At 46.8% G+C, this 23,713-nt stretch overlaps 1 protein-coding gene across 1 annotated transcript in view; it reads left to right on the forward strand.

Moving 5' to 3' along the window:
• NRG2 (neuregulin 2) overlaps positions 1 to 23,713 on the forward strand; it is a 293,910-nt gene that overhangs the window by 228,190 nt on the left and 42,007 nt on the right. The window contains exon 6 of the mRNA XM_065409469.1: positions 15,674 to 15,732. Within this exon, the coding sequence (XP_065265541.1) occupies positions 15,674 to 15,732 (59 nt within the window). The remainder of the gene's footprint in view (positions 1 to 15,673; positions 15,733 to 23,713) is intronic.

Here is a 23,713-nt window from a genome sequence, read left to right on the forward strand (position 1 = left end):
ATGTGTGAAAAATCCACCCCCCTGAGAGAGGCAGCCATACGCCCTAACCCTAGTTTAGACGGCACTAGGCTGCTGGAAGAATTCTTCCACCTCTCAAGGAGGTGAATTATCTACACCGATGGGAGCACCCCTCCCGTCGGTGCAGGTAGGTCTACACTGAAGTGCTGCAGCTGTAGCATTTCATGTGTAGACAAGCCCATAAAGATCCCTCTCAGAGCCATGTTCTAGCAGTGTGCAGAGATTAGGTTGTATCTGCTTTGAAACAGGGACCAGACGGTCCCTCACTCCATGTGGGTATGCAAGGGGCCTTCCCTCCCCCAATGTATGCTCTGAGTGAGGGACAAGGACGGTGGTAGTCCCGCTGTTTGGGGGAGCATAGAGGTCCTCTCTGGTCAGCCTGTGGGGGTGCAGATCACGCCGAAGGGGAAAGGGCAGAGGCAGGCCAATGATGCCAATCCCCTACCAAACGGGCACATGGAGCTGGCCAGGCACAGAGAGGGAATTGAGTTAAAAGATGGTGGCTCCTGAGTGCTCCCCAAGTGGACCAGGGAGTGGGGCAAGACATTGTGCTCCCCACAGGCTGGTGCAGCTCTGCACCATTCCTAACATAGGCCTATGCCTTAGAGGCACAATCCAGACTGAGGGTGGCCTGTGCCTACCCCCCTGCCATGCAGGGCCTGCGGTGGTACCAGCCCACAGCGGAGAGTAAGATTGGGAACGAGGGAGATGCTAGTTGTGGAAAGACCCTACCCCCCAGATGGGCCACGCAGGAGCTTTGGAACTTAATGGGGTGCACCCAGCTCTGAGAGAGACCTGGGACAGCTAGCAAAGGCTTTGCAGGTAAAGCCCAGCTGAAGGCTGGTCACATGCACACAGCAATGGCAGCCTTCTGGAATGTCAGCCCTCTGCGCGTTCTGTATGTAAGACAACATGCTTTGTCACTAACAATGCCCCGACCCCAGAGGTTACCAAATCCCTGCAGCATGTGCTGGCTCCCAGGGAAAGAGCACGCTGCTTCCCATCTCACCCTCTCCTGCCACGTGGAGTGAGAGACACCACGTTTCTCATTGTTCTGCGGTATACTTCCTGGATTCCTAGATTCCAAGGCCAGACGGGACCATTGTGACCATCTAGTCTGACCCCTGTATAACACAGGCCAGAGACCTGCTCCGGAATAATCCCTAGAGCATGTGTTTCAGCAGAGCATCCAATCTTGATTTAAAAATTGTCAATGATGGAGAATCCACTTTGACCCTTGCTAATTGTTCCAAGGGTTAATTACCCTCCCTGTTAAACATTTATGCTGTATTTCCAGTCAGATCTGCAGGCCCATATCTTCAAAGGTAGGAGAATCTGGGCTGTAACCTGTTGGAGGACAATACTAAGGAAATGATATCCCTCTTCATACATTTAGTGCAGCAGGGACTCAGGTAACAAAGGGAGCCCTGGCTGGAGATGATGTCAGATACTTCACACTTTCCAGGTGCAGCCTTATAGCTCAGGAAGCTCGCCTCTAAAATCAGTGAGCTAATGAATGCAGAATGCGTGTGGTGTGATGGTGTCTCAGTAGATTGCCACAGTCAGCCGAGGCTCAGCTGTGCGACTGCATTAAGGATGGGTAAACCTTGAGAAGTTGGAGGTTTTGTAATCATGCAAACTAGTTTTGGCATTCACAAAACTTGCTCAGGTTCACAAGTTTTTCTGTCCTATTGCTTCAAACCTGGTATTTTTCCAACAATGATTCAATATAAGTAAAAAATAAAAGCCCACATTTTTCTACACAATGGGGAGCCCGTGGTATGTACCACATTAAGCATGGAAGGTTCTTTCTGCTCTCGACTGCTAGGCTCTTAGCAGTGAGACCTGGAGATGGTGTATACAGTAGCTTTCAGAGTAGCAGCCGTGTTAGTCTGTATCCTCAAAAATAACAGGAGTACTTGTGGCACCTGTCATTATGCAAGGCACTGCATTTAGCCATATGGAGAAAATTTTTTTCTAAATTTGTTAGTCTCTAAGGTGCCACAAGTACTCCTGTTATTTATACAGTAGCTGTTATTGCATTAGGATTTCCCCGTGTATCTTTTTTCACAGACGCTATATATTTATTTTGCTGCTTAATTTCTCGCCAATTTCTTCCGCTGGGATTTATTCCCTCTGCCCCTCTCCTCTCATTTTTCAATCTTTCCTGAGTGGTCTGCAAATACAATAATGTTCTAGTTCTGGCCCACTACCTGCAAATAGGCTTGGCAGACTTTGAATTCTCTGGGGCGGTGACTTTCTTTTTTTATACAGTAGAATCTCAGAGTTACAGACACCTCGGGAATGGAGGTTGTTTGTAACTCTGAAATGTTCTATAACCCTGAACAAGACATTACGGACTTCAGCCATGGGGGGGTTGGGACTGCAGCTGCAGGGTGGGGTGGGGTCACGGTTCCAGGCGGGGGGGGGGGGGGGAGTTGGGGCTTCTGACCCTAGGGGCCACTGGAGCTCTGGGCAGGGGGCTCCAGGCTCTTGCCCCACGAGAGCACCAGGGATCAGGGCTTTAAACCTGGGGGGAGTTCTGAGGCTTGGAGCTTCAGCCTCATGGCTCCACTCCTGGCTTTAGCCTCGTGGGGGGTGCTGGGGCTGGGGCTTGGGGCTCCCCACCACTCCGCTCCTGGTTTCAGGAATTCCCGCTCTAGGTATGGGGGGGAACCCTGGGGCCAGAAACCGGTGCGCCTCTTGTAGCTAAAACCCCGAGCCCCAGTGACCCCCGTGGAGCTGAAGCCAAGAACGGAGCCATGGAGCTGAATCCCCAAACCCTGACGATCCCCACGGGGCTGAAGCCAGGAATGGAGTTGCGAGGCTGAAGCCCTGAGCTCCAGCGCTCCCCCGGGTCTAAAGCCCAAAAGTCAGATGTCCCGAGCCCCCTCCACCTGGAGCCCTAACCGCCCCAACATCCCATGGCTGAAGCCATGAGCCCCAGGGTTAAAGCCCCAAGGCAGTACAGTGTTTGCTTTTTGTTTTTTGTGTCTGCTGGTGCCTGATGGATAACTCCTGGTTTCACATGGCATCCGGTTGACCGGTAAGTCCATAACTCTGGTGTTTGTATCTTTGAGGTTCTACTGTATGTTTGTATAGTGATTGCCTAACACAGTGGATCCCAGCCTGTGTGAGGACTTTAGGTGCTATCACAAAATAAATGTTAAATTCAGTGGCAAAAAACTGTTAACACAGAGTGAAGCTTGCTTGGAGGTGGGTCATCCCCTTGCAGAATGCTGAGTTCAGTAAAATTCGAACATCTGAAAACCAGGAAATGCACAGTTAAGGTTACCCATGCAACCTTAACTCTGCCCTTTTTCAGCACAGTCCCAGTACACCCTGTTAACACACACACCTTTTGTCTGCCCATGCCCCATTGCTGAAATGTACAAGCTCTTCACATCTTTTTATAGCCCACTCACTCTGACCCACAGGATTCTATTGAACACTGTTAAAGGACAAAAAGAAAAAAAAGTTGCCCATGCCACCTTCCCTCTGCCCTCTTCAAGCAATGTCTTAATATGCACATAGCACCCGCTCACACTGGCCCTGGGCACTGTATGATTCAGGAGGTTCCAGATCCTGGCGTACACTCTCACACAGCCAATTCCCCAGAAGAAATGCCACATGTATACAGTTTAAGGCCTGGTCTACACTAGGCGTTTATGTCGAATTTAGCGCCGTTACATCGAATTAACCCTGCACCCATCCACACCACGAGGCTATTTAGTTCGACATAGAGGTCTTTTAAATTCGACTTCTGTACTCCTCCCCAACGAGGGGAGTAGCGCTAAATTCGACATGGCCATATCGAATTAGGCTTGGTGTGGATGGAAATCGACGCTATAGCTCCGGGAGCTATCCCACAGTGCACCACTCTGTTGACGCTCTGGACAGCAGTCCGAGCTCGGATGCTCTGACCAGCCACACAGGAAAAGCCCCGGGAAAATTTGAATTCCTTTTCCTGTCTGGGCAGTTTGAATCTCATTTCCTGTTTGGACATCGTGGCGAGCTCGGCAGCACTGGCAACGATGCAGAGCTCTCCAGCAGAGATGGCCGTGCAATCCCAGAATAGAAAGAGGGCCCCAGCATGGACTGATCGGGAAGTCTTGGATCTGATCGCTGTGTGGGGCGATGAGTCCGTGCTTTCCGAGCTGCGCTCCAAAAGACGGAATGCAAAGATCTATGAGAAGATCTCTAAAGCCATGGCAGAGAGAGGATATAGCCGGGATGCAACGCAGTGCCGCGTGAAAATCAAGGAGCTGAGACAAGGCTACCAGAAGACCAAAGAGGCAAACGGACGCTCCGGATCCCAGCCCCACACATCCCGTTTCTACGAGGCACTGCATTCCATCCTAGGTGCGGCCGCCACCACTACCCCACCACTGACCGTGGACTCTGAGGATGGGATATTGTCCACGGGCGGTTCCTCGGACATGTTAGCGGACGGGGAAGATGAGGAAGGAGATGAGGAGGACGAGGCAGTCGACAGCGCTTACCAAGCTGATTTCCCCGACAGCCAGGATCTCTTTATCACCCTTACAGAGATCCCCTACCAACCGTCCCCAGCCGTTAACCCGGACACAGATTCAGGGGAAGGATCAAGCAGTAAGTGTTTTAAACATCTAAACATTTATTTTTAACAGAACTGGAATATTAACAATAACAACAATGTGTTTTTCATGATTTGTTTGCCCTAGGCGCTTAACTATTCAGTCCCAACTATTTAAAATAAATCTAACAATGTCCGGTTTTGCATGATTCTGCTGCCCAAGCCGCTCCACTCTTTAGTCCCTGCCAGTGCAGCTATACTAAAATGCGGTCTATATGTCCGGGGATAGAGCTGCAATCCTCCAGGGACATCTCGAGGAAGCTCTCCTGGAGGTAATTGGAAAGCCTGTGCATCAGGTTCCTGGGGAGAGCGGCCTTATTGGGTCCTCCGAAGTAGGAGACGTTTCCGCGCCAGGAGATCATCAAGTACTCCGGGATCATAGCCTTGCACAGCATGGCGGCATACGGCCCTGGTCTTTGCAGGCTTTCCCGAAGCATTCGTTCTTTATCGCTGTCTGAGATCCTCATGATTGTGATGTTGCTCATGATGACCTGCTTTGAATTAGGTAGGGGACTGTTAGTATTGGGACTGCTTGCCCGTTCCTTTACAGAACTGTAACCGCCGGTTTACAGCCATGCGGTGGAGGCGGGAGAGGGGCAGCATACAGGGATCTTTCCCTGGGACAGCCGCGAGGGGGTGGGACAGGGGCAGAGTTCATGCTTGGCCGATTGCTGGCAGCAGAGACTGGCATTGCTTTCAATGTGAAAGGAGGCCAGTGCTACTATTAAAGTTTTAAGCAGCCACAAGTCTACGGCTTACCATGTCTGCCTGCTACAGAAATTCCGGTGTCCTGCCCCGCTTCCCAGATCGGCAGTGCAAGACCCCAGGCACTGAAGGCGAGGTCCGAAAATTCGACCTTGTCCTGAGTGCGCATGTGATAGGTGCAGTGCATGGTCTTGTTCACAGAGAAAGACTATGTTCTTTGTTCACAACTACATTTATCTTTCGGAGGAATTCACTACCTTTTTCTCATTCCCACAGCCACATCTGCGACTGTCTCCCAACCCAGCCTGGCATCACACTCCCAGAGGCTAGCGCAGATTAGGCGGAGGAAGAAGAAGACGCGAGAGGACATGTTCTCAGAACTAATGGTCTGCTCCCGAGCCCAGGCAGCACAGCAGAACCAGTGGAGGGAGAATTTGTCCCAAATGCACCGGACACACATGGAACGTGAGGAGAGGTGGCGGCAGGAAGACCAGCAGGCGACTCAAACGCTGCTTGGACTTATGAGGGAGCAAACGGAGACGCTCCGGCGCCTTGTTGATGTTCTGCAGGAACGGAGGCAGGAGGACAGAGCCCCGCTGCAGTCTATCAGTAACCGCCCTCCCCCGCCACCAAGTCCCATACCCCCCTCGCCCAAAGTCCAAAGAAGGAGGGGCGGCAGAGTCCGTGAAAACTCTCACTCGACCCCTGCAGACTGCTCAAGCACCAGAAGGCTGTCATTCCCCAAAATTTGACAAGTCCTTTCCTTCCCGCCTCACCCAAGCCCCCGTCCAAGTTTCACCCCCCAGTTTCATGTGTGGTTGTTAATAAAAAATACGTTTCTGTTCATTACTGTTTCCATCATGTTCTTTTGGAGGAGAGTCTGTTTGAAGGGGGGAGGGGCTTGGTAATTGGACAGGACAGTCACCTTTAGCAGGGTACAGAGGCGGGGGCAGGTCCAGCAGCAGGGCACATACACAGTGCAGTGACTAGTTACCCTGGTCAGTCTGGGAGGTGGTTTTCATGTTCTGGGGGGGGGGGGGGTTGCTCTGTGACTTTGTGGCGGGGGAGGGCAGTTACAGATGTTATGCAGCGGTCCTTTTCCTGGATCACAGAGCCACGCAGCAGGGGATCTGTAACCCTCCTCCCCCTGCCATAAAGTCACATAGCCCCCACATACACGCAGTCCCGCTCAGGAGGGCTGGCAGGCTCCGTTGAAACAACCAGTCCACCACTGCGAATCCTGTCATTCCTGGAGTTTAGAAGCATCATTTGCATCAGTACACTACACCCGCTCCCCACCACAGTCTGCGTCCCAGGTTTAAAACATTCCTGCGAAAACAGTAATAAAGACAACGGTGTTCATTAACAAAATAAAACTGATTTTATTTTTTTGGAAGGGGGTGAAGGGGGTATGTAACTGGACAGGATAGTCAACATTAACTGGGTAAAGAAACGGGGGCAGGTTCAGCTTCTCTGTACACAAACTGAAAAGTCACTGGTAACCGTGCTCACTCTGGAACCTAGCTTTCAAAGCCTCCCGGATGCACAGCGCGTCCCGCTGGGCTCTTCTAATCGCCCGGCTGTCTGGCTGGGCGTAATCAGAAGCCAGGCTATTTGCCTCAACCTCCCACCCCACCATAAAGGTCTCCCCCTTGCTCTCACAGAGATTGTGGAGCACACAGCAAGCTGCTATAACAATGGGGATATTGGTTTCGCTGAGATCACAGCGAGTCAGTAAGCTTCTCCATCTCCCCTTGAGACGGCCAAAAGCACACTCCACCACCATTCTGCACTTGCTCAGCCGGTAGTTGAACAGTTCTTTTTCAGTGTCCAGGGCGCCAGTATAGGGCTTCATGAGCCAGGGCATTAGCGGGTAGGCTGGGTCCCCGAGGATCACTGTAGGCATCTCCACATCCCCAAGAGTTATTTTGTGGTCCGGGAAGTAAATACCTTCCTGCAGCCGTCTAAACAGACCAGAGTTCCTGAAGACGCGAGCGTCATGAACCTTGCCCGGCCATCCGACGTTGATGTTGGTAAAACGTCCCCTGTGGTCCACCAGTGCTTGCAGCACCATTGAAAAGTAGCCCTTTCGGTTGATGTACTGGCTGGCCTGGTGGTCCGGTCCCAGGATAGGGATGTGAGTTCCATCTATAGCCCCACCGCAGTTTGGGAATCCCATCGCGGCGAAGCCATCTATGATGACCTCCACGTTTCCCAGGGTCACTACCTTTGAGAGCAGTACCTTAACGATTGCGTTGGCTACTTGCATCACAACAACCCCCACGGTAGATTTGCCCACGCCAAAGTTGTTCGCGACTGACCGGTAGCTGTCTGGCGTTGCAAGCTTCCAGAGGGCTATGGCCACTCGCTTCTGGACAGTCAGGGCTGCTCGCATCCGGGTGTCCTTGCGCTTCAGGGCAGGGGACAGCAACTCACAAAGTTCAAGGAAAGTCCCCTTCCGCATGCGAAAGTTTCGCAGCCACTGGGATTCATCCCAGACCTGCAGCACTATGCGGTCCCACCAGTCCGTGCTTGTTTCACATGCCCAGAACGTCCGTTCCACAACATCCACATGACCCATTGTCACCGTGATGTCCTCGGCGCTGGGTCCCGTGCTTTCTGACAGGCCTGTGCTACTCTCAGACTTCAGGCCCTCACCGCGGTGCCGTAGCCTCCTCGCCTGGTTTATCTGCATCCGCCTCTGGGAAAGGTGGATGATAAGCTGCGAGGCGTTGACAACGGCCACAACTGCAGCGATGGTCACAGCGGGATCCATGCTCGCAGTGCTGTGGCGTCCGCGCTGTCACTGACCAGAAAAGTGCGCAAACTGATTTCCCGCCGGCGCTTTCAGGGAGGGAGGGAGGGCGGTAGTGACGGACGGATGACGATAATTACCCAAAAGCACCCTCGACACATTTTTTTTACCCAGAAGGCATTGGCGGCTCGACCCAGAATTCCAATGGGCAGCGGGGACTGCGGGAACTGTGGGATAGCTGCCCACAGTGCACCGCTTCCAATGTCGACGCTTTCCCCGTTGGTTTGGACTCACAAAGTCGAATTACTGTCCTTAGTGTGGACACACACGTTCGACTTTGCAATATCGATTCCACATATTCGATTTAAGTGAAATCGAACTACCCTCGTAGTGTAGACATACCCTAAGAAACACTTCACTTGAAGACAGTAGAGGGAAGCTGGCGTGGGCAACTTACATAACATAAGAACGGCCATACTGGGTCAGACCAAAGGTCATCTAGCCCAGTATCTTGTCTTCTGACAGTGGCCAATGCCAGGTGCCCCAGAGGGAATGAACAGAACAGGTATCATCAAGTGATCCATCCCCTGTTGCCCATTCCCAGCTTCTGGCAAACAGAGGCTAGGGACACCATCCCTTCCCATCCTGGCTAATAACCATTGATGGACCTATCCTCCGTGAACTTATCTAGTTCTTTTTTGAACCCTGTTATAGTCTTGGCCTTCACAACATCCTCTGGCAAAGAGTTCCACAGGTTGATTGTGTGTTGTGTGAAAAAATACTTCCTTTTCTTTGTTTTAAACCTGCTGCCTATTAATTTCATTTGGTGACCCCTACTTATAAGAAGGAGTAAATAACACTTCCTTATTTACTTTCTCCACACCAGTCATAATTTTATAGACCTCAATCATATCCCCCCTTAGTCATCTCTTTTACAAGCTGAAAAGTCCCAGTCTTATTAATCTCTCCTCATATGGAAGCTGTTCCATATCCCTAATCATTTTTTTTGCCCTTTTCTGAACCTTTTCCAATTCCAATATATCTTTTTTGACATGGGGTGACCACATCCATATGCAGTATTCAAGATGTGGATGTACCATGGATTTATATAGAGGCAATATGATATTTTCTGTCTTATTATCTAACCCTTTCTTAATGATTCCCAACATTCTGTTTGCTTTTTTGACTTCTCCCCCACCCCTTTTTTTGTGTGTGTGTGGTGGGTGAGAATGAATGGGTTGTAAAAGGAGGCAAAGGTTCAGCAACTGGGGGGTTGGCAGTGTAAAGGTGTGTGCATGTTAACAGCACGTATTGGGGCATTGCTGAAAGAGGGCAGAGTTAAGGTTGCACGGGTAACCTTAACTGTGAAATTTCCTCATTTTCAGATGTTTGAGTTTTGCTTGACTCAGCAGCCTTCAAGGGGATGACCTACCACCAACCAATCTTAATTCTGCATTATTATTATTAGTATTATTATTATTTTTGCCATTGAATTTCCTAGGAAAAATTTCCAGGAAAAGCTCGGTTAGTAGTCATTTAGGCAATTGTTTATATCGTGTCCCACAGTTAGCATACTGAGCCAGCTCCCCCCATCCCCACCCTGCACACACATCAGCTGTGCCCACCAGTTGTGCTTCAGTACGCCTCCCAAACTATGCCCCTGACCCATTCAGAGTGTTTCCCCGCCTCCAGCCTGGCCCCCTCCCCACTACTGTAGCTGGGCCTCTCCACCACAATTAGGGAACGCATCTCCCTGAACTCTTCACTCTTTGGTATACAAACGTTTCTATTGCCTCCCTTCTCCTATAACCCAACTCACGTGCAGTGCCTGGAGCAAAGTGGAATAGCGTTCGATTGCAGGGGGGTTGGGGTGCACTGGCAGAGCTGGGGGTGCAAAGGTGTTGGGGTGCACTGGTAGAGCTAGTGATGGACGGGGGGTTGGGATTTACTGGCAGAGCTGAGGGTATGGGGGTTGGGGTGCACTGGCAGAGCTGGAGGTACAGGGGTTTGGGGTGCACTGGTAGAGCTAGGGGTGCACGGGGGTTGGGGTGCAGTGGAAGAGTTGGGGGTATGGGCGTTGGGGTGCACTGGCAGAGTTGGTGGTACAGGGGATTGGGGTGCAGTGGCAGAGCTGAGGGTATGGGCATTGGGGTGCACTGGCAGAGTTGAGGGTGCAGGGAGGTTGGGGTGCACTGGCAGAGCTGAGGGTGCAGGGGGGTGGGGTGCATTGGCAGAGCTGAGGGTATGGGTGTTGGGGTGCACTGGCAGAGTTGGTGGTCTGAGGGTTGGGGTGCACTGGCAGAGTTGAGGGTGCAGGGAGGTTGGGGTGCACTGGCAGAGTTGAGGGTGCAGAGGGTTGGGATGAACTGGCAGAGCTGAGGGTGCAGGGAGGTTGGGGTGCACTGGCAGAGTTGAGGGTGCAGAGGGTTGGGGTGCACTGGCAGAGTTGGTGGTCTGAGGGTTGGGGTGCACTGGCAGAGCTGAGGATGCAGGGGGTTGGGGTGCACTGGCAGAGCTGAGGGTGCAGGGAGGTTGGGGTGCACTGGCAGAGTTGAGGGTGCAGAGGGTTGGGGTGAACTGGCAGAGTTGAGGGTGCAGGAAGGTTGGGGTGAACTGGCAGAGCTGGGAATGCAGGGAGGGTTGGGTTGCACTGGCAGAGCTGAGGGTTGCCATGCCTCCCACACCTGAGTCCATAATCTTTCTTGCCTCTCCTACCATCTATCCCTGTTTATCCCCCTCCCCATAACCTCCCTCCCCTCGCTGCAGCCCCAACACCCTCTGCTCCTCCTTCCCCACTCCTCCCTCCCCTTACAGCCCTCCCTTCCCCATAAGGAGTCACATGTCTGCTTCCTCCCCCCCCCCCCGCCCCCACCCAAAGACTGGTTCCATTTCCACAAAATAAAATTGCCAGCCGTGATCCACAAATCCACCTCCAGCCATTCAGTCCAAAACTCTGTCTTACGTGGGGGGCTCTGATTAACTTACCCATAGTTCCCTTAATGAAAGGGTGAGTTCACAGCCATCCAGAGGGCTGGGATTCACCCAGGCATCCTCCCTGGTTAGCATTACAAGGCAGCAAAAGGGAACCATTGGGGGGGCAGGGGCAGGGTCTCAGGGGGAAGGGGTGGAGCAGTGGGGTGGGGCCAAGGTTAGGGCACCGCTGTCCCCCAGTTCTAGGGAGCTTCTGGCAGTAGGACATCTGTGGACATACTTTATGTAGACTCCAAGTGTCTGAACATTGAGATACACTGACATCTGCATGGGAGTCAGGCATTTCACCACTGGCCTAACTAAACTGTCACATGGCACCGCAGACTCTGCTGCTCCTGACAGCAGATTTTGGAGGCCATGGCTACACTACAGAGCTTACAGTGGAGCAGCTGCACGGATACACTTGTGCCGCTGTAGTGCTGCTAATGCAGATGCTCTAAGTCACCCGGAGAGAGCTCTCCCATTGCTTAATTACTCCAAGCCCTCCAAGCGAGCGGCGCTAGCTATGGTGGCAGGAGAAGCTCTCCCGCTGACATAGCGCTGTCCACACCGGTGCTTAAGTCGGTGTAACTTACGGCACTCAGGGGGTGATTTATTTACACCCCTGAGCAACATAACTTATACTGACGTAAGCTGTAGCGTAGCCATAGCCTACGTCTAGTGTTGTCATGTTCAAACATGCCATGATATTCCTCCCGATAGCACCACTTTCAGAACAGGTTGTGTGACTGTGAATTGACTCCTCTGGGAACCTGAGACAATGACACACTGGGATTGCCTTATCCATTGAAGTGGAGATTTTTCCAGCCAGGGGCTAGTAGCAGCATTTGCAAATTATTAGCAATAGTAAAATAGCATTAGTAATAGTAAAAATATCCTAACCAATAATGAATAGGGAGCTCAGTCTGTTTAGCTGATCAAAGAGAAGATTGAGATTGACTTGATTACGGTGTATAAGGAGCAAATATTGGGTACTAAAGGGCTCATTGAGCTAGCACAGAAAGCTAGAACCGGAAGTTCAAGCCAAACACATTCCAGTTAGAAACAAGGCATGAATTTCTAACAGAGGGTGATCAGCCCTGGAACAAACTACCAAGGAAAGCAGCGAATATTCCATCTCTTGAAGTCTTCAAATCAAGACCAGCCTGGACTGTCAATCACAAGTTAATGGGCTCAGGCCAGGGGTATCTGGGTGACCTATATTACACAAGTCAGACTAGATGATCTGTTGGGCCTTTCTGGCCCAAAAATCTATGAATAATATTTTGCACGTCTATACTGGCTTTAGTTTAAGGTTCACAAAGCATGTTACAAACACTGAACTGCCTAGCTTCCTAGCAGAGTCTGAATGTATAACGTGAGACTCTCAGCTGCCCCAGAGCGCCACACAGTGCTTTCAGGAGTGAGTGGGACACGGTTGGGTGAAAGCTGTCTTTGGATGCCCTGTTAGAGGGGAGTCCTCCAGCTCAGAGGTGTCTGCATTCCCCTTCTGGGTAATTGCTGCAGTACGGATGGGGAACCATGCAGCCCTAGTCTGCACAGCCCTCCCTCACACAGATGGGGAACGTGGTCTGGACCCCTCCTCATGCACTAGCACATACATGTTTGTGTTTCCAACAAGGGAGGGAAATGTTACAATCAAAAAGAAAAAACAACATCCTCTCCATTTCTAAAGCGTTCAGGGGAACATTCCACTTTCTAACCCCTCCCTCCTTTTCAAAACAGGTAAATGTAGGACCAAAGCAATTTGACAGTATTACTTTAAACAAGTAAACACAAGAAGTTGAAACGCAGCCCTTTTCTTTTCTTGTACTGAATTGCCACTGAATTATTTGTATATCCATAGTGTATTCGTTAAGCATACACTTGGCAAGAAAAAACAATTCTATTTGCCCCTGAGCAACAGTACAGAGTTAATCTGTCAACATGTGTTTGAACTAAAAAGCTTTGATCATGCTAAATGTTGCATATGGTTAAAAAATAAACAATTCCTTCCCTCTCTCCTGTAATTTATCTGTAGACTGGTAGAAAGTACTAGTGTGAATTTGGCAGAGGGAAGATGTCTGTTTTCTGTGGAGTATGGAGCTGTCAGTAATTCAGTCAGCATTATATAAAAACTAGCATGCCCCTCTGTAGCTAGTAGATCACATTCATCCCTGGTGTAACTTCAGTGAAGTCAGCAAAGTTATGCTGTGGAGGAATTTGGTGTCTAATTCCCTTTTCCTGTGTGAGCCCAAACTGCTGATGCTACTATGATTATGACAGTAGGTCTACCCATGAATCACAGAAAAATTACACATAAGAACTAAAGTGCTGACCGTAATCTAATCATCCTTGAGGTCAGGTTGAATGTAGACATTTAAAAATATATCAAGACAACTGAAACTTTGATGGGGCATATATAATGGAGTGGCAGAGAAACAGGAAACAGCCCCAATCTCAAGCTTCCAACTTTCCTCCCTTAAATGAAACATATCTCTCGGTCTCTGATCTGTTGGCTGATAGGGATCTAGCCATCACTGTAGGCCAACAATTCTTTTCAATCTAATGAGTACTAGGATCTCCCCAGGATGAGAGTCCGGGGCAAACTATTCTGGTGGAGGGTTGACAATGGGAGGCTCTAAAGTAGTGATACTCAGACCTCAGTGGGTCAGGAGCCAAATTAGCGATCAGCATTACCCAAAAGAGCCACAGTCGTGTGACTTCATTGGTTCATTTACTATTATATCTATATCTATATCTATATTATTGTCACCACAAAATGACTGACCAAGTATCATTATTTTATCAACTACAATTGGTTAGTAACATAGTAAAAGCATCCTGATTGGTTAATAATTAAATCACACAGTGTTTTAATATCATGTGCCGCAAAGAACCATGGGAGACACATTAAAAGAGCCACTTGCAGCTCCCGAGCCTCAGTCTGAGTATTGCAGCTCTAGAGTGTGTAATATACAAAGACTGCTGCCAGCCGGAGCCCAGCTGACTGAATAGGAGGCAACCCTGGCCATTGTGATGTCACCAAAGGGTAGGCGGCCTGTGCCAGGAGAGGGAGTTGGGTGATGAGAGAGCTCATTTGGGGTCAGAGAGAGAGAGGTGTGTGGGTTAGACAGAGGGAGTGGAGGGTCACGGACAGGTACGGACAGTGTTGGGGAACTACCTGGTTAGGCTAGGAGAAAGGGTGAAGAAGGAGAACGAGGAAGAAAGGAGCCTTCATCGGTTTTGGAGAATCATTTGAATTGTTCAGGGTTAAACCTCCAAACTCCAACTTTTTGAGGTTCATTCCTATGGGTCGAGTTAAAAGAACCTTCCGACAAAGCAACTTTTCCGTCCTTTTGGACTGGCCTTGCCAACAACATGCTACATGCATCGGTGCTAAATGTCATGGTTCCAGTGCCTCCCATGTGTAACTCTGCCCCGCAACACTGAACCCCAATAACTAGACACACTCAGGGATCTTGTCCAGGCATTTCACTGGTTTGCAGCTGCCTGAGCCACAAAGCAAAATCTCTACCCTGTTACACCACTGTAATGACTGGAGTGGAGTTCCTCTGGATTTGCACTTGTGTAACTGATGGCTGAATATGGCCCTGTGCTTGCAGATCATCCTGGTGCAGTAATAGTGACTGTGGGAGTCATGAGACCCCTGCAACTGAACAGACTCTCAGGGGCTTCTTCCAGTGAAGCTTTATTGTCTATCCCTTACCATGGAAAACCATTGAGAATGCTCTCTCCGTAACCCCAACACAACAGTTTCCCCTGGCAGAGTGCTGGAGCTTCCTGCAGTGCCTCTGGAGAGTAACAGCATTAGATGGAGTAGGACACTTGCCGTGCACCACTTCCAAATAGCTCTATCACCCTGTGGTACTTGCTGCCAGTCTATGTACGTAGTGACATTAACGCTAGTCTCCGAGAAGGTTGCTCAATAGCACAGAGCCTGCCTACCCCTCTTGCCAGGTGGCGGGCTGGTAGAGGTGATTAGCAGTCAGCAGGTGAGTAGGAAGGTGGCTGGCCTAGAATGAAAAGATGGGTTTGCTGACACCTGGCTGCTGGAGATTAGAAAAGAACAGAATATTAACATAAAGGAAGCCTGATTAAACAAAGCAGAGATTAAATGCAGGAACTGTACATAAAGCTTTTAACTTTATTTTTCCATTCATCACTATGCACTTTTATTTCTAACCATAGCCTCGAGGATGCTGCCAGATTTGTTCTGTGATTTGTCCCCTTTTCCTCCTCCAGATGTCCAAATGGATTCTTCGGACAGAGATGTTTGGAAAAACTGCCTTTGCGATTGTACATGCCAGATCCTAAGCAAAGTATGTTTGAAGACAAAAAATGCACCACACTACTTAAATCTCCTGGGCACAGCACAGCACTGGACTTAGAGTGGTCTAGCCAGGGGTGTGTTTTGATATAATGTTTGGGTTAGGGTTTAGGGAAACAGGTAAGGGATCAGGCTGAAAGCAAATCATAGGAATCGTGGAAGGGATCTGAGGTGGCATCAGGAGGGGCCACATTTCAGTCCACTTTGATATCATTTTGCTATCTTGTTTCTCTCTTTCTGGTTTTCTTTCTTTCGTTAGGTGTCCGATCGAATTCACCGGGGACCGGTGTGAGCACTTCGCAATGGTCAGCTTCTCCAGTATGTCTCTTTCTACTTCTCTTTCTCCCTGATTATCGTAGCACTGTGTGACATCTTTAAAGCAGGTTCTTCCATTCCTTTGGGCCCCGTTCTCCTCTTTTTATGCCCGCCTAGCTCTGGCTGACATTAATGGGAGCTAAGTGAGGGCTGCTAAGAGGAAAATGAAAGCCCTCACTGTCTCACAATCATTTTGAATGGTTCTTGCTTTCACTTGTAATCAAACATAATGTAGGATTTTACAGTTTGCTCTTTTCATGCAAAATCCAAATAAGCAAAGATTTTCAAGTGTGCTGTGGGGAACAGGTTGAGTGATAAGAAACTTCTATTAACATTATTATCACATGAGGAACTGCTTTGCACAATACACAGGAATCCTTTCCTGAACTTTGAAAGTGGGATCTGTGAGTTTCTCTGTACCAATTTGGCAATCATAGGTAGGGTTGGGCTGAAGACCACCAATTACTTCAGAAGAACGGCCATACTGGGTCAGACCAGTGGTCCATCTAGCCCAGTATCCTGTCTTCTGACAGTGGCCAATGCCAGGTGCTTCAGAGGGAATGAACAGAACAGGTCAATTTATCGAATGACACATCCCCTGTCATCCAGTCTGAGCTCCTGGCAGTCTTGGCCATTGATGGACCTACCGTCCAGGAACTTATCTAATTATTTTTTGAACCCAGTTATACTTTTGGCCTTCACAATATTTCCTTGCATTTTCTCAGAGACTAGGCTGTGTTTACTTTTCCAGCAGCTAAGCCAAGCTTCACTCACTGTGAAATTGAGATTACCCATTGTGAGCTTTGGGTCAAACCCTGAAGTCTTCTCTAAGGGCTGGATTATGGCTGTTCCTTTCAGAAGTTCTGGGTGGTGCACCTCCTGAAGGGGTGTAGCCGTAGATATCCCTCCCCGAGACAGAGTTCCTCCCACATCTCCCCTTGGGATATGGCAGCCTTACACTGCCTCCGACGCAGGGAAGTGCCTGACTTAGATGACTGAGTTCTTCATTTTTACTAGGTCCCTGTTTGTAGTGGGAGTGTAAAACTCAGGGGGAAATTCTGATCTCAGTGTAAATCAGGAGTAACACCATTGAAGCCATTGGACTTGCTCTGGATTTACACCAGTGTAACTACGAATCCAGCCCCAGGTAAGGACAACAGGCGTTGGCCTTTTCAAATGGCCAATTATGCAACCTTTACACTGAGTAGTACATATGCGAGTAGCCCCCTTGACTTCAGTGGGACTACTCGTGTGAGTAAGTACTATGCAGAGTGAATAAAAGTTGCAGAATCAGGCCGTTAATTAGCAGCATACACTCAGTTAAACAAAACGTGCAAGCATTTGTTGTGTCCAGTGACAAAGTGTGTGATCTCTATGCGATCCTGGCTACCTGGCTTACAGATGTGTCCCAAGTTCTGGCAGCTCAGCCAGTCTTTCAGAATTTGTGCATTTATGAGGTTTGTGAACATGGGTTGGGAGCTTCTAAAATGTTTGCCCAGATATTTCTCCTTAGCTTTTGTCATTGTTTCACCGCTTTGGAAAATGTACACCAGGTACAATATAAGGATTTAGGGCATTGCACAGGATGTATTTTTAAAACTTGCTCAGTTCATCCGGTTATTATTTGCCGCCAATTTTCATCAAAGGGAAGCCTTATAGCTAAAGAACACCAGATCCTTCTAAGTGAAACTCTCCAGAGAGATCACCATTGAGATGTCATTATCTGCCAACAGTCACCACATACCCGGTGGTATCTACGATCTGTCCTTACAAATTCCTAGAGCACTGATAATAGTAGATAACAGATAATAAATGTAGTAACAGCTGGGAAATGTTAACTTTATAATAGTTTCTACTGCATGCACAAACAAGATGCAATGGGCTTTGTCAATGAGGATTTGGCTAGAGATGAGTGAAAATTGGATTTCTGTCCCATGGAAAATTTTGCTATTTTAACATTTTGTTTTTTTCCCAAATTGGGATGCAAAGTTTAAATATCAAATTTTTGCTCAGAACAAAACATTCCACAAAAATTAAATTTGGAAATGGCACAATATTTTCTTTCAGCATTTTTGATCAAAATGACACATTTTGATATTTCTGAATCAGAACGTTTTGTGAACTGACTCAAAATGTTTCATTTTGTGTTAGTTCAACATTAAACTGCATTTCCCGATAGTAGCACATTGACGTGTGGGAGTTATAGTTCAGGTGGGACTCCTCTATTCCCTCCTATGGGCTCCCTGGCCAGGCCACATTTACTATGATGCACCCACAGCCATGTGACTCCCATGATGGTCAGGGAGAGGCGTCATAATTTTTGCAAAGAAGTTTTGCCACTTTCTTGCAATAAAAATAGCTTTTTAATGAAAACAATGAGTTCTTATCAGTGAGAAGTTCCTTTTGTTTCGTCAGAACATTCATGGGAAGAACAAACTATGCTTTGATTTTTTTGCAAGACTGTAAAAATTTGATTTTTTCATTGGTGGTGAGAATTTTTTATTATATTCATGGTTTAAAATGACACTGTCAACTTTAAAATCACATATTACAATCAAACCCATTTCTTGACCGACATCAGTTAATCACTCACTGATTATTAAATGTCCAGGTTACCTTTCACTAATTATTTGTTTACTTTTTACATTTGTCTCAGCTTCAATAATAATAATCGGAGAAGTGAGATTCACCTTTATTTATAGCTGGTTTCATTTCCAGGTTTGCAGTGCTGCAATGTTTGGATTGCAAACATGGCAGAGGAATGTGTATTTGGTTTCAAATTTTTCCAAATGGAAGATTTAAAGGAAAAAAATAACATTTCGCTTGGGGTTTTTTATTTGTTTGTTTTTTTACAAAATCTAAATATAAGGCCCAATAAAAGTTAGCACTGCCCCTTTAATTATCTTTCCACTTCATGCTATGCATGTGATGACAGATCAAAAACTGAAACAGATTCAGACGGATCCAGGAAAAATTTCCAGGGACAATAAAAAAAACTTGTCTTGTGATTCATATTCCGAGCACATTGTCAATGAGTAACAAATCATTAAATAAAATAATGAATCATTATGACCACTCTAGCCTTATTAAACGCTTATTATTTTTTTTAGATGCTCTTAGCCTGACTGGAGCCTCTGTGCGCTACTGTAATATAAATATTAAATAATCACTGATGCTGATGGCAAGGCATAACCCAAAGGCTGAGGCTGATTCTTTGCAAACTGATATAAATTCAGGATACTAGCCTGACATGATTAGACCCTTCTGCTGCATAGAGGCCAGATACTGAGGAGGATGTACCCAGAGTTCCATCAGGCCAGGTGTAGAGAGCTTCCCGAGAGTGACGGCATCCTGGCTGGGCTAAACCCTGGAGTCCATATTCTGAATTTACTCAGACCTTGCTCGGGTAAAACTCCCATTGACCTCAGTGGATGCAGGATCATACCATCTATTTGCCAGATAGCACTGGAGGTTTGTTCTTCTCTGCTAGTCAGAAGAATCTGTTCCCAGACTCTATGCTATGGAGAAGCTGAAATAATTGGATGATTTCTCCCCCATAGAAAGATTTTCCACTTTGCTCTTATGATCATGTGATTCAGTGGCTATTGCAAGTCCCTGGTGCTAATTGTTGTCCTTCTGCAGTACCTCCAGAAGCTGTTGTCATGAGAAATTCTAATGATATTTGCTGTTATGTGACAATACAGTTAAAATATTGAAATTCAGTTTTTTTCTGGATCATGCTTATACTATTTCAGTTTTTCATCTGCTGGTGGGGGGATTTTTTCCAGGTCAGTACAGAGAAACTCACTGAAATTAGCACTATTGGAAGAAATCTGGAGATTCTTAACTCTGTTTTGATTTAGCCCTTACGCTGGTGAATGGCAACTGATGGCAACTGGTGTTTGCCTGAGTAAAATTTGAGTAAGGATTTCTGGATTTGTCCACAGAAGGTTACACTGAATGCTGCATTTAGTTATTTTTTGTTGTAATGCAAAAATAATCAGAAATGTGTGGAAATACTGGAACAAAACCAAAAAGTATGAAGAATAGTTACTTATTTAACAGAACCGGGGTCCTTGGAGATGTTTTGTCCATGTGGCTCCCACGTGTGGTGTTGTGCATGTGCCCCATGAGTAGCAAACCTGGGAGCCACAAGGACAAATACTCAAATTAGAACTGTTGTTTTACTTTATTTATTGTAGCACCTTTCATGCAGGGTGCCACAAAACATCTTTAGAGACATTTGCAAAAACGAAGGGTTAAAATGGCAGGGGAAAGAATGACAGATTTACTGTGATTAAAAGAAATCTGAGATATATCAAAGGATAAATAAAATAAATAAGGTCCTGATCCTGCATAGGATGCACACATTAGGATCCCTGTGACCATGAAGAGCTCTATTGATTTCCCTGGGCTCTGCACAGGTTCAGACATCCAACCTTGTGAAACATATTGTAAGATCAGGGCCTGAGCGCCGAAAGTTGATCATGTTTAAACAAGTGGGATAGAGGTGTTTGCTGTATAGATACCAACAGGACTGTGACCTACATTAGAAAGACATTTAAATCAGTTTTAATTTAGATTGAAGGAAAATAAACAATGAATGTAAAATGCATACCGAATATAATTAAATATATAAAAGAGAGACGTACCTTTGATATTTTAGAGTCCTATTAAATGAAAAGAAATAGTCTAGGCTTATCTCCACTGTTTATGAATCATCAAATCATCTTGTGAAAGTATTTTTCATTTCACACTCTTCATATTTATGTATAATTATGTCTCTGCACAATTATAATTACAGATGTATATAATATATATACAGCAATATGGATATTATCATCATCATATAGATTGCAAGCCAAGAATGTTGAAACATTCAGCAATAATCATATCCTCTGCCAGCTTCTAAAAGTCATATCACATAGCTGTGATGTAATCAGAGGACTATGAGGGTCACAGCGTAAATATGACCTAAAGTGTAAAACCTCAGTAAAACAGAATGACTTTGGCAGCATTTTAACCAATAAAAATGTAATGTGCAAATGAAGAAAAGTTAGCTTGCCTGATTGGCTGAGTTGACTTTAATGTCACAGTCTTACCACCCATTATGCCTGCTCTCTCCCCATCCCACTGTTCATAACAATAGCTAAATCAAACTGTAAGTTTAAAAGAATTACACTATTTGTGTTCCATGTTTGTAATTTTTCGGTGTTTCTTTATTAAGCCCCTGCTGTATCTTGAGGTGTCAACAAGCTTCGTCTCATGCATATCAGCACCCTTTTATATCTTTGCATAGTCTTATAGCGCAGTTACCTCCCCCCCTCCCTTTAGCCCCTTGACTATATATGGTACAGTGACTGGACTGGAAGTTTACAGTACAGAACTATCATTCTGTAGCCTGAAAAAGTGATGAATGTTGCGGCATGATGACTTAATGTTACCTATAAAGTCTCTTTTGCAATGCAAGGGACAATAGTTTCCCATAGAAAATTTAAAACTCCAGTGTGTGGCCCAAATTCTGCCCTCAGATATAATTATCCACCTCCCACTGACACCAGTAAGAGTTGTCGGTCTGTATTTGGCCCCAAACATGGGCCTTGTCCAAAGGCCTTTGAAGTCACTGGAGGTTTTTCCACTGAATTCAATGGGCTTTGGATGAAGCCCCATATGCTTGCATAGAACTATGTTAAAACAGTTTTAAATCCTTGTTTTAAGCATACTACAGTTTCAGTTATACTGTGCTTGGGTGCCCAGCTCTAGCTCAGATCACAGGACTCAGTAATAGCAGCAGCTTTCTTGGATTCTTAAGCTTTATAGAAGTAGAAATTTTGTCTGTTTCTTTTGTTCACATTCACTTCAAAATGTTTCTTTCGCATAAAACATTATTGGGCACCACATGGCTGCACTACACATACATCAAAATATTTTTATTTACTTAGATTTCCACCATCTTTTGCTTCTGTTTTCCTGCATTATGACTCTGTAGCCTGAAATGCAGCAAAAGAGCTAGATCGAGACTCAACAACATCATTTGCTAACAAAACGTTGCAGCTGCATCGCACTGACTGCACAATCCCTACTCCATAAAACCATTCCATTGGTTGTTCCCATATAACCCTGTTCCATAAGGAGCCACGGCTTTGGATGTAATGTTGATCTTTCCTGGCTGAGGAAGCCTCTTAAAGCCATAGCTGCAGCAGCTATTGTCTCTTCAGTAGAGTCTTCTCTCTCTTTTCCTGACTGAGCTGTCACAGCACACTTAGCCAGATCTCATGGTTTTCAGTTTTATTAGCATCACTAACTGGGGCACAGTGTCCAACCCCAGGGTCCAGTTCCATTAGTTGCACAGATTGTTATAAACTTTCCCAAGACATCTGGCCAGCACAGAGGGACCTAGCTGTGTGATGATGTGAAGTGATATAGGGACAAAGCACAATCAGGTGGTCAGTGATCTCAGCTTGTAGGTGGACCTTTAACAACCTGGGAACCCGTACTTCATAAGGCTTTTATTAGCCTTTTCACTGACATTATAGCACATACTCCGATACACTGCTGGAAGTTCACACTGCACTTACTTCTCTATAACCTTGGGAGTCAAGTGTCTGGGACAACCTGAGAGTGCTAAGTCGACAGAATATGGCATCTTAATAGGAGTTCACGTGCTAAAGTCATGGGAGTCATAGATGTCGAGATAAATTCTCAGGTGCAAGTGACAGAATCATTTCCAGGTTTAGTCCAACACTTCATTTATTGAAATACGCCATTGCCTGATATTCTGTGATATCTTGAACAGTGGGGCATTGTCTTCTTGTTGGCATTAAGGTGACTACATGTTCCTAAGCCTAGGCAGGTCTCAGGGGCAAAACCCATTAAGTCAAAACATGCTGCCACTGTGTTTTCCCAAAATTTAAGACAAAATTGCTTCCCAAAAGGAAGACTGAGTTAATCTAACCAATCCCATCCTCTCCTAACCACTCAGGTTATATTTCTCTTCCTCTTGAGCACTTCACCCTTCGGGGAATCGCCAGCAAAACCGAATTAATGTTGGTGATATTCTTGCAGCTGTGGGTATGTTGCTGCTAAATAAATATTAGCAATAAAATGGTCAGAGATTCTCCAGTACTGAACACATCACAAGTTCAGGGTATCTGCACCTGTATTTCCCTCTTCATAGTCCACTCCAGGAGTGTCCAGTCAGGTGTCCAGCCATCACCTGTCTCTGGGCAGGGACCTTTGTCCCACTCCCTTCTGACTGGGGCTTTTAAGGCTGCACAGCTCCCTGCCTTACACTGTGATATCCCCAGCAAGCCAGTCTGCCAGTGCCTGTGCATTGCTTTCTCTCTGAGGGCTACGACCAGCATATTGCCAGCAGTTACAAATTACCACCCAGCTCTTTCTAAGCAAGCACATTTATTCTTAAGGTTAAAGCATTATGGAGAATACATAATAAATACAATAAACAGATTTAAACACACACCGCTTACCAGAAGCCACCTGCCAGTCTTATGGGGCCCTCATAGGCCAGTCTTTCCAACCCTTCCACAAGAGTTGAGGCCCCTCTTGGACAGAAGAACCTGTCTGTTTTTTGGATCAGAAAGAAACCCTGTGTCAATTCAAACTCAGCCTTTTAAACTCAGTGACTCACCTGAATCTCCCCCCACTGTTTTTAATTCCCGGAGGAGCTGAGGTGACCCTCCCCCATGGAGTAGAACGCAATCATACATCAACCATTATGACATTTAATAAATGGTCCCCAAAGATACTGCATGGGGTTTCAATATCTGTCTCAGAACATTTACTGGATTTTCTTTGGGAAGTCTGAGTTTTCCTGGGTTGGATTCTCATCTCCCAGGGAAACCCTAAGAGTTGTGATTTCTGCACTTGTGGTCAGGTCTTAGGCTTCTCTCATTCACCCTGGTGTAATGAGGGAGTTATTATATTGAAGTCAAGGAGTAATGATAGTAAAACCAGTGTATGGTAG

Source organism: Emys orbicularis, chromosome 8 (assembly GCF_028017835.1).
Source record: "Emys orbicularis isolate rEmyOrb1 chromosome 8, rEmyOrb1.hap1, whole genome shotgun sequence".
Classification (NCBI taxonomy): domain Eukaryota; kingdom Metazoa; phylum Chordata; order Testudines; family Emydidae; genus Emys; species Emys orbicularis.